Source organism: Prinia subflava, chromosome 4 (assembly GCF_021018805.1).
Source record: "Prinia subflava isolate CZ2003 ecotype Zambia chromosome 4, Cam_Psub_1.2, whole genome shotgun sequence".
Lineage (NCBI taxonomy): Eukaryota > Metazoa > Chordata > Aves > Passeriformes > Cisticolidae > Prinia > Prinia subflava.
In genome coordinates, this window is record NC_086250.1 from 12,267,215 (window position 1) to 12,284,700 (window position 17,486).

At 46.8% G+C, this 17,486-nt stretch overlaps 1 protein-coding gene across 3 annotated transcripts in view; it reads left to right on the top strand.

The window, feature by feature from the left end:
- The window catches only part of ITPR2 (inositol 1,4,5-trisphosphate receptor type 2), a 243,137-nt gene extending 226,932 nt beyond the window's left edge, over positions 1-16,205 (top strand). For 2 of the 3 annotated variants that reach the window (XM_063395502.1, XM_063395503.1), the window contains 2 exons: positions 11,920-12,081; positions 13,298-16,205. In XM_063395502.1, the coding sequence (XP_063251572.1) occupies positions 11,920-12,081; positions 13,298-13,384 (249 nt within the window). In that variant the 3' untranslated portion in view covers positions 13,385-16,205. Of the gene's footprint in view, positions 1-397; positions 4,395-11,919; positions 12,082-13,297 lie in introns of those variants that run through there. The other variant, XM_063395504.1, reaches the window with a different exon arrangement.
- Positions 16,206-17,486: the final 1,281 nt, after the last annotated feature.

The window sequence follows — 17,486 nt, forward strand, 5'->3', positions numbered from 1 at the left end:
ACAGAGCAGAGCCTAGAACTCCTCAAAAGTATATTCATTGATATTTGGGGGCTTTTCCCCCCTGAGATCCAGAATCAGCAGTTTGATGCTACCCAGACCTAGTCTTTTTGGCCCATGTGATATTGTGGCTCACTTGTAAGCTTAGCTTGATTTCCTTTGTATTTCCAAGATTTGGCCACCTGTCTGTTTAGGCTTCAAAGATTTTGCTACAAAGATGGGTTCTGCTGTGATAATACAGTGTAGTCACAGCCTCCCTGTCCTCCTTCCAACTTCTACTCGTTCAATTTGCAAATTAAAATAAATGAGCCGAGCTGGGTTCCTGTTTGTTTGCTTGCTGCTGGCCTTAAAAACTCAAGGAGGGGTCTGGACACGAGGCTGTGTTCCTTGAAACTTGCAGATCCCCAGGAACAGGGGTGGAGGTGTTCCAGCTGGAGCGCCCTGGAGCCGAGCTGCGCTGCTGGCAGGACATGGCTGCAGTTCCCTGCTGGAATCCGCTCTCGCCTCGACCTGCCAGCGACTGGAGCTGCTGACTTTCCAGGCAGCCTGCAAAAGCCATCTTTTATCCCTTTGTTAAAGCAGCCTGTGGCTTGGGATGGATCTGTGTGTGGGCAGACCTTTGGTCTGTGATTCCAAGTGATGGAAAGGCTCTCCAAGGCGCTGGATAGGCACCTCCTGTTGCACTTAAAATCCTGGCAGTGACAGAGCCCTGATTCTCCTGGGACTGGCTGCACTGGCTTTGCCAGTGAAAGCTGGACCTTAACTGGGATCACTGCTAGTGATAAGAAGTTGAACCCCAGAGGAACAATGTGATGAGCAGATTCTGAAACGTGTCAACTGAATTAATTTGATTTTGCTCGATGAGAGAAGCAACAGACACAAAACACTTCAGTGCTGTTTGAGAACATTATTGCAACATTTGAAAACAATTATTGGTCTTTGTATTACAGTGGTACTAAGCCTCTGGCTGCTTGAATGGGAAAGAGACTGAAAAACTGTCTACAGCCAAGGCAGATAACTGCAGATGCTGAGGAAGGGAAGGACTGTGGGGTTCCCCAAAAGCATGAGGGCAGTCAGTATAAGAACAGAGAGATGAATTTGTTGCCTTACCAGGAACTCCATTTAAAAATAAATAGACCTGAAGATGTTTGGACTCAAAACACAGCAGTGAGATTCTGCAAGATGCAAATTAGGGAAAGGCTACAAAATATGCAGTTCTGCTTCTGACCTCTCACAGTGCAGAGGCAGCAAGATTTGGGGGATTTGGTGCAACATTGGCGTGAGGTTGATTTACAAGGTGCTACAGATATGATGAAGTTACTTGTTTGCTGAATCTATCATGGGAGGAAAAATCCACTGGCCCGTATTATTCTGCATGGATAAGTTTCTGAATTTGTGTAACTTTGGACTCATTGTGCCATTTATCTTTTGGAATCAGCTTTATGAGATTTGTGTCAGGCTTTTCGATTTGGTTGCAAGGCTGCTTTGCAGAATCTTCTCTCTTGTTTGTGTGGTGGATGTGTGTATGATAAAAAGCTAAGATTGCATCATCTTTAATAAAAGCAAAGATGTATAGCCTAAAGAAATCAGATTAGTTGTAGAGAAAGAAATCAATCAGGTTGGCAAATTGCATCTGTGGGACAAAGTGCAAAATGTTTGTTTCATACAGTATTTATTGAACAAATTTGTTGAGAAGATGGTTAAAAATGCTCTACAAGAAAAAAATAGGAACCATTTTGTTCAATTTAAATGGCATTGATGTATTTTTTATATCATGAATTCTTGCAATATTACCAACAACAATCCCTGATAAAGTACTTAACACAATTGCCTCACAGGGCATTTTGAGATAAAAGTATATATCGGATATCGTAAAGTGGCTGCATCCAATTTATATATAATGGAACACACTACAGCCATCCTCCAAAATTCAATAGATCAGGAATCACATTACACTTCTGTGAGTTTGGGGTAGTAGGAGCCTTAAAGAGCCTCCAAAACAAACAGGCAACTTTAAATCATATTTAATGAACCCCATGTATTTTATACACATGTGATTAAAATGTTTTGTTTCTGTTTTTCATTTTTCTGGGTGATGCTGACGAAAAATAAGTTTGAGCCTGTGAAACCAATCATCTGCTTGTTCTCAAGCGAAAATTCCGTTTAACTGAACACAGCAAACCATTTAAAATGCTGGACTGAAAAGAAAAAAGAAAAAGCAGATCTGTGCAGAGGATCCATTTTAATATTTCCTAGCAAAAGCACTGAATGAAAATGTAGTATAGGCTGATAAAGGGTCATGCAGTACCATGGTGTTTTTTTCTTTTATTCCTGTATGCTACAGCCTTGAGAACAACCCACAGTAGACACAAACCTGGACGAGTAGAGGGCCCATTTTTGCTGGTTCCTACCTATTTCCTGAGGGGAATAAAAGTGCTTTGTGCTTCCATCCAAGTGGATAGATGGCACCTTGTGCAGTGCAGCCAGACCTGCAATGGGGCCAGTCCTTGGCCATTGTGCCTGCATGGCCAAGGAGTTGTTCTTGTGCAGAGGAGTTGTTCAAGGAGTGCAGAAGAAGCCACAGGCAAGCCTTTGAGCAGAGCAGGCTGATAGTGTTCAAGCCCATTGGGCTGGAAGGCGGCCATTGGTGATGTTTTGTCATGAGATGCTTCGTAGAGAAACTTAAATCTTAATCCCCTCTCCTCTGAAATACTCGAGCATTCGTGATCTTCCAGGTCTTTTCCAACCTTAATGATTCCATGATTTTGTGCATGTGTAAGGTATGTGCATGATTGTACCATTGCTTAAAAATCTGTTCTGTGTGGTGATAGTCAATAATTCTTACTAATTTTCAAAGAAAGTGTTGTTCTTTCTGTTGTCCTTTCATACTGCCCCATGTGCAAAATGCATCAGAGTGGAAATGGGCCCGAAGCAGGAGCATTCAGATCAGGACTCAAAATGCCTCTGCTCTGGCAGTATCCTAAACCAGAACAATTGCACTGCAATCAGCAGAGCTCTGCCTGTGTAAAGCTGAGAGCAAGGTCAAGTCCTGAGCCTCTGAAAAACGAGTCTCCAGCTGAGTCTTTGTATTTCCCAAAGATTCTGTTACACCAAATTGAAGCTAAAGCCAGGAAATGGACAGTACTTGCAAAATACAAGGTGACAGGACCAGAGAATTAAAGCTAAATGTGAAAAAGAAACCAAAACAAAACATAAATTTCAACAAATATGCTCCTGGATCCTGTGCTTCAATAGCTAGGAAGCAGAGGTGGTGGCTTGGAGTTTACCATGGAGTTAGACTCTGATCTATTGGATCAAAGGAGAAGGCACATTGACAAAAGCAGGTCCAAATGTGTGGTGTCCTCACCAGCTGGATGGTACACGTGTGTCTGAGCAGGAGACATCGTCTGTGGCTGGTGCTGCAGGGGTCGCTTTCATTGCAGTGGGATGGATGCCGCTGGCTTTGTCTGGAGTTCAGCATCTGGAGAGTGCTGCTGGCGTGTTTTGTGAAGGAAAATCAATATTGACAGAGGAGTGGGAGAAGCAGGGGCTCCAGCTTGCTGGTATGGGAGTGTGGGAGTGGGCAAGGCAAGGGCCAGAGAGGCATCGGAATTCTGATCACTCTAAACAAAGCCTCCGGGGAGCAGTGCCGCCGCTGCCGGGCTCAGCAGGGTCTGGCCCTCAAACCAGCGGTGAGCTCACCGAGATGTGTGGGGAGCAGCAGGGGAAGCACAGGGAGGAACAGCTCAGACTTGGGGGCGTTTTGGTGGCAGAGCTGGGGCGGCAGGGGCCTCTCGGGCCCTCTGCTGTGCCAGGGCTGCCCCGGGAGGCGCTGGGGGAGCTGAGCCTGTGGGGCTCCACGGCAGCACCCCGGGCACGCCCCAGCTGGGAGGCACAGACAGAGAGCTGCCACACTCCCCTGCACACGGCTGCCCTGAGCTTCCCACGCCGAGGCAGCTGCAACTGGAGCAGAGCCTCCCAGGCTGCCATTGCAAGGTCCTTTCTTTAAGGACATGTGTGCCTAATGTCAGAATATTGAAACCATCCCCACGTGAACAAAGTTAGTGATTCATTGCTGTTTCAAACCTCTATCTAGCCACAGTAAATTTCTGCTCAGTAGTGACAGTCTGTGTCCACATGCAGGCTATGATTTACAGTTCTGTGTTTTGTATCAACAACATCTGGTTAACAAAAGAAGAAAAAAAAAAAGCCAAGAACATTTATTTTCTAACCTCTGTACCAGATGTTTCGTTATGCACAAGATCCAGGGATTATATCAGAAATAATTTAATTATTTTAAATGAATAATCTGAAATGTTTTTCCTAAAGTATGTCTCGTAACCACTAACAACCTGAAAACATAGGAATGTGGAAAAATAAACTCATGTTTTACACAAATCTATAATTGTATCTGTTTTAAGGGCGCAAATATTACAGACCAAATCCTAGCTTTTGATGCTAGTGTTGGGATTCTTGAAGATTTGCACAGGACAATATCAATTATCAGGGTTATGAGAGAGATAAGGTGGCAGAGAGCAACTGATGCAGCAGAAGAAAGCAACAGCTCGGTGTGCCATGGGAAGGGATGACACCAGAAGCAAACATGCCTTCAAGGAGAGCAGCACTGGGGTGGGACACAAGCTGAGGCTCTCCACGCACACAGGAGCTGTGCCCTGGCTCTCCCATGAGTCCCCTGTGGTCCCTGCACACCTGGGTTCCACCTGGACAGTGGCTGGAATGTGCCATCTCATGGACAAAGCTGCTTGGCTTGGTTTCTACTGTGCACCTCCCAGGGCAGCTGCTGAAGTGGGATCCCTCCCGTGTGGCTGCTCAGCCCGGGTCAGGGTGGCCTTTTCCTCTCTAGGGACACGCTGTGACTCAGACCTGCTGTTGGCACGTGGCTTGCCCACAACAGCAGGGTGAGAGCACATTCAAACTTACAGAAAAAATTACTGTCATGATCGTTTCCATCTTTTGGAGGTAAATGCAAAATCCTTTAGGTGTGTTTGATAAGCAGAAATATTGTGGTGCTTGTCCTTTACAGAGCTTCAATTTTGAGTGTCAAAAGTGCCCCATAGAGAGAAAATTCTTTGCAATTTGGGGTTCATTATCATTCCTCACCGTAATTTGCAGGGGTATCATAAGTGGGAATGCTGATACAGAAACACTGAGACATTTGTAACTGCCTGGCCTGGATATCAGTCTTGAAGAACTAACAGTTAGTCAGAATTACGGTGATAGATTCTGTTGCAGCCTTCAAAAACATTCAGCCGAGTTAAAATGAAAGTAAATGCATCAATGCTAAATCAGACAGTGGCTCTGTGTTGTGGTTTCAACCTTCTTTCAGGGGGTAACAGGTTTTCCTATTTTTCTGGGAGCTGTGGGAGCTATGGCATGTATCAATCCAGTGTAGACCCAGCCAAAACTATTAGTTTTCTTGTTGCATAAAGATTTATCTGTAATTGCCAAGGTTTATTTTTATTTTCTTTGAATTACTGTTCTGGATGCATATAGATGCATAACAATTCCTAGTTTCCCTCCCTATATTCTTGTACAGCACAGATTGCTTATCAAATACAGTCTTAACATTAAAGTGTCAAACAGGATTTGCAGAAAGCTATTTGGGTCTGTAGTTTAGGATGAACATTTATCAAATTGTGGATTAGCTGAATCATGCACTGAACCAAATTATTATTGTCTGTGATTAAATCACAAAGTGGTTATTGCCCTGTGTCATCTAAAGCACATGAAAGCTTAAATCTTGAAAATCCCTTTTTAAGGTGGCTATAGGAGCTACATAACTCTGGACTTTTAGGACCAGACTCTGTCCCTAGACAAAAAAATAATAGCTTTCAAAAGGTCATTTGGACTGATCCCTCTCTGCTTATATGGGCAGCACATTTGGGAAGGGAATGGATAGGTTTGTTTGCATTTCAGACATACAGAATAGTTCTCAGTAAATAGATCTCTTTGTACCCAGAGCTAAAGTATTTATTCAAGGTGCTGGCCCAGCAAAGGAGAGTGAACTGTTCCTTCTTGTGCCTGAGAGAGCAGGGGCTGCCTGCTGGAGAGCAGTGATGCCTGCTTTGTTTGCCCTCGTGCTGAGGGCACAGAGGACTGGCAGTGCCACTCCTCAGCCTGGAGGCCACAGAGTGACCAGCAGGGTCTCTCCTCAGCACCAGTGCAGCAGAATTTTACCACCCCAAAGGGGCACTTGAGGGGCTACAGTCTCTCTAAAGAGGCTCAGTCTTCCTAAAGCTGCGGGAGCCTTTTTTGGGGCTGCTGCTGTGGTTGCTGCCTGCCCACAGAGGTGTGTTCCAGGACAGCCCAGCCACAGGAAGGTGCCAGTAGCAAACCTTTCTGGTGATTGATATCCACGCTCCCCTTGTGCACCCTTCTGCAATCATCTAGATGAGGAGCAAGACAGCTTCCAGCACCCCTGTTTTCTCAGCCTTGCTGCTAGGGCACTGCCCTCCTGATGGCAGCCTCGGTGAGTCCCCGGGGAGAGAAGGATCCTGGCAGAGCTGTGGGCTGGGGGACACAGAGGCCACTCCCCTGTCCTGCAGCAGGGCAGGTCACAGCCCAGGAGGAACCAGGAGCAGTAATCACCACTCCTCTTGGTGAGGAGGGAAGTCCTGAAAGGCTTGTTTTCATGTTGCAACAAGGGGTCACGGGGTGGAAAGGGCTGAGAGTCACTGCATTAGAGCGTGCTGGAGAGATGAGTCTGGCACAGCTGACAGTGGCGTGGCACTCACAGCCTGTGGCAGTAGCACCGGCTGAAAGTACGCATTAGGCTGCCTTTGCTCCTCTACTTCATCCCCCTTGTCCTACTCTTTGACCTATTTTCTCTCACTGTTATCTAGTAATCTATTTTTTAAAGGCTCAGACCAGTCTTTCCTGCTGGTTGCAGCTGATCCATCTCGCTGCTAGCCTGTGAAACCAGCACCTCCTGAAGAAACATCCCTGTGCCAATTACTCCGAAGGCATGGATTCAGCTCAGCATGAGAGCTTGATTGAAACCAGTTGGCTGTGCCACCAGGACAGGGATGGCTCAAGAGAGGCTTGGTACAAAGTATAGAAACTCTGAACAGATTTCTTCAGTCTTTTCTCCATCCATGCTCAACCGGAGCCAGCAAAGGCAGAAAAATGGCAATATTTTACCGAAGGGAGGACTTACCCCACAGCTCTGCCATCCCCCGGGAAAGCCCACAGAAGGGAAGGAGAGAGTTGCATGGAAAACTGCAGGAGGCAGACACAGACTTTCGGTCTGAGTCTGCCTCTCTGAAGACGGAGGGTTTGAGGTTTTCCAGCGAGCGCAAGGAGCAAATCCTCTAAGCCCTGTGATTTCCCAGGCATGTGCCCTCGCCGTGGGCACCTCGAGTACGTGCACCCAGAACACTTGCACAGAGCCCTGGCCCTGGGGGAGCTGTGCCTGTTGCTGGAGCCCTGCCAGCTGAGGGGGAGGATGGAGGGAGAGAGGACGCTGGATCGCCACACCAAATGTCTGCTCTGCTCGTGTGCAGTCTCTCTGGCCCGCAGCCTTTTGGCTCACCCCACCTGCCTTTTTTCCTTTTTTTTTTCCTTTCCCCCAGCTGAACTGGCGGAGAGGAGGCTGCAGCTCCTTTCTGTCCCTGCAGCTTTCCTGTCTGGCTGACGCTGTGCCCTGGACACAGATGTCTGCTCAAATATGAATCCTGCGAGGCACAAGTTATGCTTGCGGGAAGAGTGTGGAGCAGGGAGATGCTGTGATCCGTAGGTGGGCTGTGAATTGCTGCTGTCCTGTGCAAGAATGAAATAACAATAACAACTAACAACATACTGCCTTAAACCATGGTTGTTTGGAAAGAAGATTCCGGTACATTTTCACCATTAATTATTTGTCCAGGCAGCTACTTGGTTTCAAAGCGTCCCGTCCACATAGCTCACCCTCTGTGAGCTCATTAATGCTCGAGCTGTGTCACCTCGGGCTAACCTGGTGGCTGTTGATTGAGTCCCGTGACAGCTGTTTGCAGAGGTTTGCCCTGCTCCCTGCCAGCAGCCTGCCTTCCTCCTCCAAATTGCCTTTGGTTCCAGGCAGGGTTCAAATTTCTGAGTGAACACTATCCTGGGCAACATGGTTGGATTTCTAAGAGTTGTAGGTAAGACACGACAGACAACATCCTGCACACCCCCAGGAGTGCTCCTGCATGTTACAGATGGAAGGTGTTGGTCAAGGTGAACCCTGGACCGAGCCCATAAACATTTAAGTCCCAGAACAAATGTTTAGGTTGTACAAACATGTTAATGACCTCCAGTTAATTGGCAAGCAATTACCTTGAAGTAAAAATAGCTTTCCCTTTGCTGAGCAGTCACAAGAGTGCATGTCCCCCTATGAACACTAAAATTTTTGGCCAAGGAGCCTTGTCCAGTTTGACTTCTGGATCCTGGCAGGATTGTGATCAAAAGTTTCTTGTCCCCAGCACCAACTGCTGTTTGTTTGTGGTAGAGACTCAGCAAACAGAGCTGTCTGCCAAAGCTAATTTTCATGGTGCCCTTTAATAAAGTTCTGCAGTTCATAATGCAATGAAAAAGTAAGATCATATTGACTGGCAAAAGCGTGCAGTTCAGCACTGGAAGGTACCTGCTGTGTGCACTATAAAGGAACTATCAGTGAAAGCTAGGTGAGTATTTTTAACCTAAAGACAGCTTGGCAGGCTATAATGTGTCTCCTACTGAATTCTGAATTTTTCTGATCCTTTGCATGACAAAAATACACAGCTGGACTGACTTCATTAGATGTGTATTGCAGCTGAGAACCAAGAGGCCTGCACCTAACACAGCTCTTGGGACTCCAAGTGGGACCTGTGGGCAGGTGTTTGACCTGTTGCCTCTCTGCCACCTACAACATCATACAAGCCAACAGCATCTTTTCATGAGGTCTCCTGTCCATGCAAACCATCAGCTTATCTTAGAACTTGGATCAAGTCCTTGCTTGATCCTCCACAATACTTTGGGGGAAAAAAGGCCCAGATTTTCCTGATCTGTAACTGAATCACACCTGGGTTTCTTTCCTGGAAGAGACTATCACAGCATTTCTAGGAAGGCAAAAGCTGGGCACACGTGAGTGAGCAGAGTCTGAAGTCCCGTGACTCTGAGGCTGGCGGTGGCCGAGGTGAGCTGGTGGTGCAGGGTGGTTCCAGCTGAAGGGCCACATCTGCACCCTGTGCTCCCCAGCATGGCATAGAGCGAGTGAGGTGCTCACTGCCTTTCCATCCCTGTCTGCAGCTGCTCTGGCCATGCCTCTCCCCAGGCAGTGCAATGTCATGCTGAGGAGGAGGGAAGCAGGTGGCACTGAGAGCCTCAGGAGAGCCAGGGTGTCTGGCATCCGCACAGATTCCTCTGGATGCTGCAGTGTGGTGCGGGGTCAGTCCACAAAAATCTTTCCAAAGCAGCCAGAGGTCTCTGCCTTGTGTCCTGGAGGAGTGAGGGAGTGGCAGATGGAAAAAACAAAACTAGCAAAGTGCATTTCACAATCCTGGCAGCAGTACTCGGCAAACAGAGGAACCACAATGGTGGAGTCTCAGACTGCTCTCCCTGTGCAGCCTGCCTTTAGGAACTCTGGCGTTGTTGTGAGGCTTGAAAGGGCTCCTGTTCCTCCGCTGGCTCCCATGGCCTTGCATTTGGTATCTTCAGGTGCTTCTAGCAGGAGGAGCCGTAATGAGTGCAGATACCAGAGCTTTCCAGGAAACATTCAGGTACAAGTGTAGCTCTGTTCACTGTAGCTGCCTTGAATTAAAGTTCTGTGCCTGTAGTAGCAGACAAATTTGCTGGCAAACATTTGGAGAAAAAAAAAAAAGCATCAATCCAGAAAGGCACTGTGCACAAACTAAGCTTAGTATAAATGAGTACACCTGTGCTCGACACCAGGCACGTGATGAATGCTCTGCTACATCGTAGCCAAAATAAATTTAAAATAAATATCGGCGTGTACTGGTGGAAGATGAATGCTGGTCTTGTAAGCAGGACCGCATGTGGCAGGAACAGGAGCCTCCCGCTCCGCGTGTCAGCCGGGGATATCCACAGGGAGGGTCACGTGCGCTCCACTCGGGCTCACCAGCAGAGCTGGTGAAAACAGGTTTTGATTTGAATGAGTTATGACCCATTGAGAATGGCATCATGCGTAACCACAGTAAATTGTCATAATGAGATCACGAGGCTCGAGGAGCGAGCGGCGAGCAGAGAGGCCTCGTTCCACCGGCGCCCACGGCTGCCAGCCCGGGGCTGCAAAATGCAACCCGGGACACGCTCCTGCTCCCTGGGCATCTGTGCTGATTCAGCGACAGGACCAGGGCTTGCACAGCCAGGCAAAAACTCATTGGAAGTTTTGAGTTAAAAAGAAGAAAAGAAGCTAAAATTCATACAGCTTTGCATTTAGTCTTATCCAGAGAAATAGAGGGGACTGGGCCAACACAAAGAGTGTACAAACATGAATGCTGTTAGTGCTGCCATGCTCACCCAGGCTTAGCTTGGTTGTTTCTAAATTGTGCTGTGTAGGAGGGGAGGGCTTGGTGATCAGGGCAGAGCACTGCAGAGGTGAAAGGAAATCCTCCTGGAAGCACGATAAAGCCTTGGGGTGTCCCAGGCTCACAGCTCTCCTGGACTCTGCTCAGGCATGGCTGCCCTGGGCTGCCCAACTGTAAGTGCTGCAGAATCATCACTGCCCTTCTCTATTTTCACAGGAAAAATAGAGGCAAAGTCTATTATGGTCAGTTTGACAGACTTAAAACTTTACCAAATACTTGGACAACATAAGCAGCTCCTGCCTTCCAGGTGTCTTGCAGGTGGGCTTTTGGAAAGAGCTCTTTTCCATTCCTCCCAACATAGTGCTATTTGTGTGAGGCCATTCACAGCTCAGGGCGCTGGAAGAAACACACTTTAGCTCATTCTGCTTCTCTTCTCAAGTTATCAAGTGCACGTGGCCCAGCCACACCCTCCTACTCCCCGTGAGACGCAGGGCAGAGGTGCATGCATGTAACACACTGCCTGCTGCAGGACCTGCAACTTCCCTTTGTCTCAGGGCAAAGCAGGTTGCTCTCCACGTGGCTGCCACTCCTCCTAGTCTTACACCCTTCCATCTCCTCCATCTGTCAAGCTCTGCACACAAATATCTGTGCCCCTGAGCCATGGAGACAACTGGGGCTCGTGCGGATACGCAGCACCCTCCTGACTCATATTGTCTGTTCACAGCGGTTTTGTCATGGCTGAATTCATAGCCTGAGTCCCTGGATACAGAAACACCCAGCTCAGGGCTGTTCAGGCAGTGCAGGCTGGCCCTTGGCCGTGGGGTTGTGCTTGCATTTATCCAAGACACACAGTCTGAGCAGCCACTGAGGCCTGAGCCATTCCCAGGACCCCGATCTCCTTTCGTGGGCAGCTGGATCCAGGTCCTCCTGCTCTCCCAGTAGAAGTGCTTGAGGCTGCTCTGGAAGGCTCTTGCCTTGTTTTCCTGGTGTTGGCTTGCTGACATTGCTGCAAGGACAGCCGAAAGAGATGGAGACCAGCCAAGATGAAGAGACACAGGGGAAATGTGTCCCTGCATACACTTACGAGCAAAGTGTAGGGAGCACTGAGGCTTTCCAGGTGTACCAGAGGAGCGTTCCCAGTGGGGGCATTTCTGCTTGCCAGAGCCACAGGTGAATGTGCCAACCCTGCCCACACTGCAGGACTGGTGCAGATGCGGAGATTCTCCAGTTGGTACCTTCTCTGTGTGAACCAAGAATAAAACTGCTTGTTTGAAATACTTTCTGAATTTACTGCCTAAGCCCACTTGCTGTGTGTCGTCCACTGAGCAGAAGTCCTTCTGTGCTTTTATTCACCAGTCTCATCTTAGTAGCCCTGCATAAACCCCTACTAACACACCTTATTTTTCTAATACCCATGTAGGAGAAGAATTTGGACTGGTTCCCTCGGATGAGAGCCATGTCTCTGGTTAGCAATGAAGGCGACAGTGAGCAAAATGAAATCAGGAACCTGCAGGAGAGGCTGGAGTCCACCATGAGCCTTGTAAAACAGCTCTCCAGTCAGCTGGCTGAGCTCAAGGAACAGGTAAGTGCCCTGTGTGGGTAGCAAAGTGAGCACGTGTGGCTTCCATCAAGTTGCAGTCAGGACAGCATTACAAAAGAGACTTTTGTCTCAGGAAGGTTTTATCTTTCCCTCCAGCAAGCTTTCTGGATAGATATACTGATAAGGGTTTGGAGTGAAATTGTACTCCGTTAGCAACAGCAGAGATCAGGTAGGGAGAAAACTCTGAGAGGGGATTGGTCATGAAATGCTCCTGGTGAGCGTGCAAGGGCAGAGGGGAACTGCAGAAGGGATGAGGGGCTGCATGACCTGGCAGTGAAAGCAATGTGGCAGGAATAGCTGCATACCGATGGGAGCATGGAGGGAAAAAAGCATTCTGTGTCAGGCCCTTGGGCTTTTCCCCCACCAAGAACATCAACAGTGCCCCTGTGAAAACAAATTGCAGAGCCTGTCGCTTTGCTTGTGTCACCCTTGTGCTGGTGCCCCTCCTGAGGCTCCCTCTGCTCTCCTGTGTGGAGCACAAGCTGCTGGCCTCCCTTAAAGCCTCCCTTACAGCCCTGCTCCTGCCCACGTTGCCTGCCTGGTGTGTTTGCTCTCCCTTCAGGATCAAAAGGCCAGCTCCTTTTATGCTACAGGTGCTAGTCACCTCTGCTTTGCTCATTACAGTTTCAGAAAAGCATCTGTGTGTTTCCTTTATGGGAAGCACTTCAGTGACATCGACAGAGTTATCTAATTATTCCCCTTCAAATCCCTCCTCAAAACTTTTCCCTGTGAAAAAGCCAACAAAGGTTTAGGCTGGATGTGCTGAGACCATTGCTCATTGTGCTTACCCTCAGCATCCTGGTGGGATTTTTCTCATCCCCCTCTGGCTGAATCTGTTCTCTCCTGTTTAAATTTAAACTCTGTGTGGCTGGGGCCATCTTTCAGTTCTGTGATTCTACAGCACCAAGTGCAAATGCTGACCCTCTGCAGGGCTACACAACACAATAGCAGCACAAATAATACTCTGTAAGACCTGCCGGGGGATAAGAATAATGTATAAATGAGAATAAAATGTCCATGCTTTGCAGGAAACAGATCTCCCACTTCAAAGACATCCCTTACTTGTAATTTTCTATGCTGAAGAAAAGAATTCCACTCCCTGTTGTTTTGCTTATATGTATCTTGCTCTGTGACTGCTAAATAATAGTAAAAAAGGGAAAAAAATCTCAACTCGTCTCTCTCTGCCTTTCCACCTTAGATGACAGAACAAAGGAAGAATAAGCAGAGGCTGGGCTTTCTTGGATCAAACACACCCCATGTGAATCATCACATGCCACCACCCTGATACCACGGGGAGAAGCCGTGACTAGCCTTTCATCAGTATTCCTGCTTTATTATAGAATAAAAAACTGAGATTGAGAGGAGTGAACAGTGCCTATTGTTACAAAGTTAAAAACAACCAAGTGCCAAGATGTTAAGTGGTTTAGCTCTGGGAACAATTTGTAGCTGTTTTTCATGGTTGAGAGGGACCACAACGTAGAATGTGAGCGATACAAGGCAGCTCGTTTGTATTCCCTGCCTGGCCCGGCTCGGCTCTGCGGGGCTGCGGGACAGAGGCGGGACAGAGGCGGGACAAGGCTGGGACAGCGCCTGGCCACGTCCTGGGAGCCCCTTTCTCCCCAGAGCGCCGGGGGAACCGAGCTGAGCAGAAGAAGGAGAGGTGTTTATTGAGGCAAACACGACAGCCTGGCTCGGCATCAATAGGTCGTCTCTGGCTCACTTGCCAAATAGCGACATTAGTCATATTTGCTTGGCATTTACTGTTTTTTAATTACCGTAAATGTGTCAGTCCGTAAGCGGTGATGTTGCTTCAAGTAACTTCAACTAGGAGGGAAAGGGGAGAAACCTCAAAAGACTGGGGGAAGGAAAAAAAAAAGGAAAAAATAGAAAAAGTTGCAAGGAGAAACATTAACGCTTTTGAATTTTAGCTGTCACCATGCAATTTCTTATTTATAACATGGAGCACAATGGATCTACAGCTGTGGGAATGTTATGCACATAACACTGACAACATAACTGGAAATGATTTCTTTCTCCTGGCTTCATATGTTCTCGAGTAATGTGGCCGTGAAGGTTTCACGTACTGAGGAGTTAAACTGTGTTTTAAATTTGAGTTCCAATGGAGGATTCAGGGGAAAAAAATTATACCTGTAGTTTGAAGCGTGTATGGGATTTTAATTTTTTAAAAAAGCTTAGAAATGTCTTTCTGTACAGAACTGTAATGGTGTCATTACCTTCCATAAACTCATCTTCAGCAAGAGTTGACTTGATAAATAAACACCGTGTTCTGCCAGCTTTCCTCTGAGCTAAAGATCATGGCTGGATGGTTTTGCCTGCCCTTCCTGCCTCCAGGGGTTTGTGGGGAACAGGGGGGCAATATCAGAGAAGCTCCTTCCAGCTCTCAGCCCTATGAAATGCAGCAGGTAAGTCACCAGTGCAGGTTTCTGCTCTATCCTATATTTATAAGGATGGCTTGAAAGAAAAGTTACAGGGTTTCCACAGAGCCCAAGGGGATCTTCGGTCTTTTAGGAAAAAACATGAGGGGCACAAATGGGAGGTGTGTTCTCAGTTCACTTTCATTTTCAGTGGGTTTTGGTTAGCAGATTGTTTCACATTTGAAAATGCACGTCTTGTTACATGGAGTCACTTTTTAAACCAAAACATTCTTGCAATGATTTGCCCCTGGAAATTGTTCATTTTCTTATAAAAGCCATTTTGATCAATGGAAAAAATATTATTGGTGTAAATATTTTCCAGTTTCTTCCTGGAGAAATGCTGTTGTCCTGCTTAAGGCACAATTGAAACTATCAGGCCTAGAGTAAAGGGAATGAAGGGGTATTTCAGTCTCCTTATCCCAAATCCAAACTGGTTCTTAAAGCTATTTTTTTTTCCTTTTTTGTGGCAGTGATTTGGCTGAGATAGAAGTAATATATTTTAGCAATATATTTATAACTTCTACCACTAAAACATCTCCTGTTGGCTTCCATTGTTTCCTTCAAAAATAGGGTAGAAATCAGAGGTTTGTGTATATTACTGGAAGAAAATCTCTTCCTGTTGCCTTAGTCCAGAGAGCACCCTGATTGTGAGATGTGGTGGCCAAAGGAGTTGCCCACAAACATAAACTCAGCAGTAAGCTGTAGAGACTCAGACCCTGTAGCTGTGTTAATTCAAATTAGTTCATACAGTTAATCTGCTGTATGATCTACTCACAGCTTCTGTTGCAACAGCAATTTCCTCTTCCTCACACGTGTGGTTCTAAAACACAAAGCACAGTTCAATTATAAGATAAGTGAAACTCTCATTATTTATGGGGTTGGCTAATACTGGAATTGGTTGGCACTTTTGTTTACACTCAGAGAAAGCAGCTGCACCTCTGCACATCAGGGGAGGCCTCTGCTGCTGGAGCTGGAAGAACTTGAGGCTGGATGGGTTTGTGCCCCGAGCTCAGGGCTGCAGTTGGGTGCTGCTGGTGCTCCCTTTGTCTCACACCCCAGACCACATCCCCTCGGGCTCGGGAGCCCAGCTCCTGCTCCTCAGAAGGGAGAGTTGCAGCATCAAATCAGCGAGCAGAGGCTGGTTTGCCTTGGTGCCTTCCTGCTGTTCATAGCTTCCCAGAGAGATCTCTGTAATCAGTAACAGTGGGTGATGCTACTTGCACAGACGATAAATGTATTTCACTGAGAATTTCAACATCTTTGCTCTTTCTGTCAAAACTTGGGCCCTGCCCTGCTCCCATCCATGTGAGCAATCTGTACACTCACACGTGGTAAGGCAAACAGGAGGCTCCTTGTGTGGATAATGGCTGCAGGGCCAGGCCCCAAGACTTAAAGATTGTGAAATATCCCCGTGAATGAATTTATAACAAAATTCATTGTTTTATACATATGTGTATATCTTTGTTTAATGCAGCTGGGGTAACCTCTTCCTAAGCAAGTATCATTTACCTTACCTATTTATATGAAATGATTGCAAAGAAGTTAAAACATCTAAGAGCTTTTAATGCCTTAGAGAGATTTATAATTATAAGCTCCTTGACAGTTAAAATCTACTTAAGTAAATGTGTCCATTGCTGCTGAATGTAACTTTTAATAAAGTGTGTCATTTTATATACGTCTGTCTCATTCTTGGTGCTAAGGCTGGGGGAAAATGTCTGCTCTGGTTTGGGAAGAGCAGGCTGGGGTTGTGGGTGGGGGCCCAGGCTGTGGCTGTGCACCCTTTCCTTCAACCCATTCCAACTGAGAGAGCTTGGGCTGAGGTCTCATGAAAAGAGGAGGATCCCTTCCTACAAGTCTGTGACTGGTCAACTACACCATACAAGTGCTCTTTTTCTTTTTTCCCAGCTGTTTTTTTTACAGATAGTCAATACTAATGAGGAAAAGAATAAGTCCTCTTCTTAGTGAGAAAAAGCCTGCTAATTAATTAGTAAGAAAAATCCTATTAAATAAAGCATGTTGTTTCTCTTGTGCACTTGTTCCACCAACTTACTGAGGTTTTGAGTAGAATTAACTCTTTTTTCCTATTCTCTGGTATGATTTTAAGGCTAAATAGAAAGGAGCTTGTTTACTACTAGGTTTGTTAGGTGGTTTTGGCAAAAGGATATCGTAAGAGAAAACGGGGTTCCATGCAGCTTTCAACCTAAGATTACAGCCATACTTAAAAAGCTCCCAAACCAGCATTAAGCTTCTAAGCCCAAAGGGGAGCAGTTTCAAATGCAGGACTGGGAACCCAATGCCAAGGCTTTTCTTTTTCAAAATGTTTGCCCCCAAGGCACATTTCAATTCAAGAGGTGTTTCAGGGAGCAAACCTCTCCCTCTGCACTGGCTCAAGTGAATTCTGCTCCTCCCTTTCCACCATCACTGCTGCTGCTGCTGCAACAAAAGCATCTGCAGGCGAGGATGTTTTCTTTGGAAAGCACGTGCTTGTTTTCTGGGGAAGGCTGCCAAGTTTATTTTTGAGGGGAGAAAGCTGAGGTTTAAGGCTGCTAACCTCTCCACTGCCCCGGGATTCCTGCAGGAGCACAACTCCTGCTTGCAGGTGCCCGTGAATATCCTGAATTTGCACAAAATAATTCCAAACGCCTCAAAAGGAACCCAGGCTGTGGGGGTTTGAATGTGCAGTGGTGTATTGCTATCATAAGCTCACACTTGCCCGCTCTATTTATATGCTGCATTTTTTCAGGCCAAAGCAGGAAGCTGCAAGGCAGAAGACAAGCAGCCTTCCTAACTTTGCTAGTTCAACGTGTTCCCGTTGCTGCAAACACCCAAGAGTTAACTTTCTTTTTGTACTGGAAGTTTCTTTCTCCATGTCTCCACCTTTGTCTGCTGCCACTCAGGTAAGGGGACACCTGGGCATGTCCTGGACCACAGGGTTTACTGATAAAAGCAATA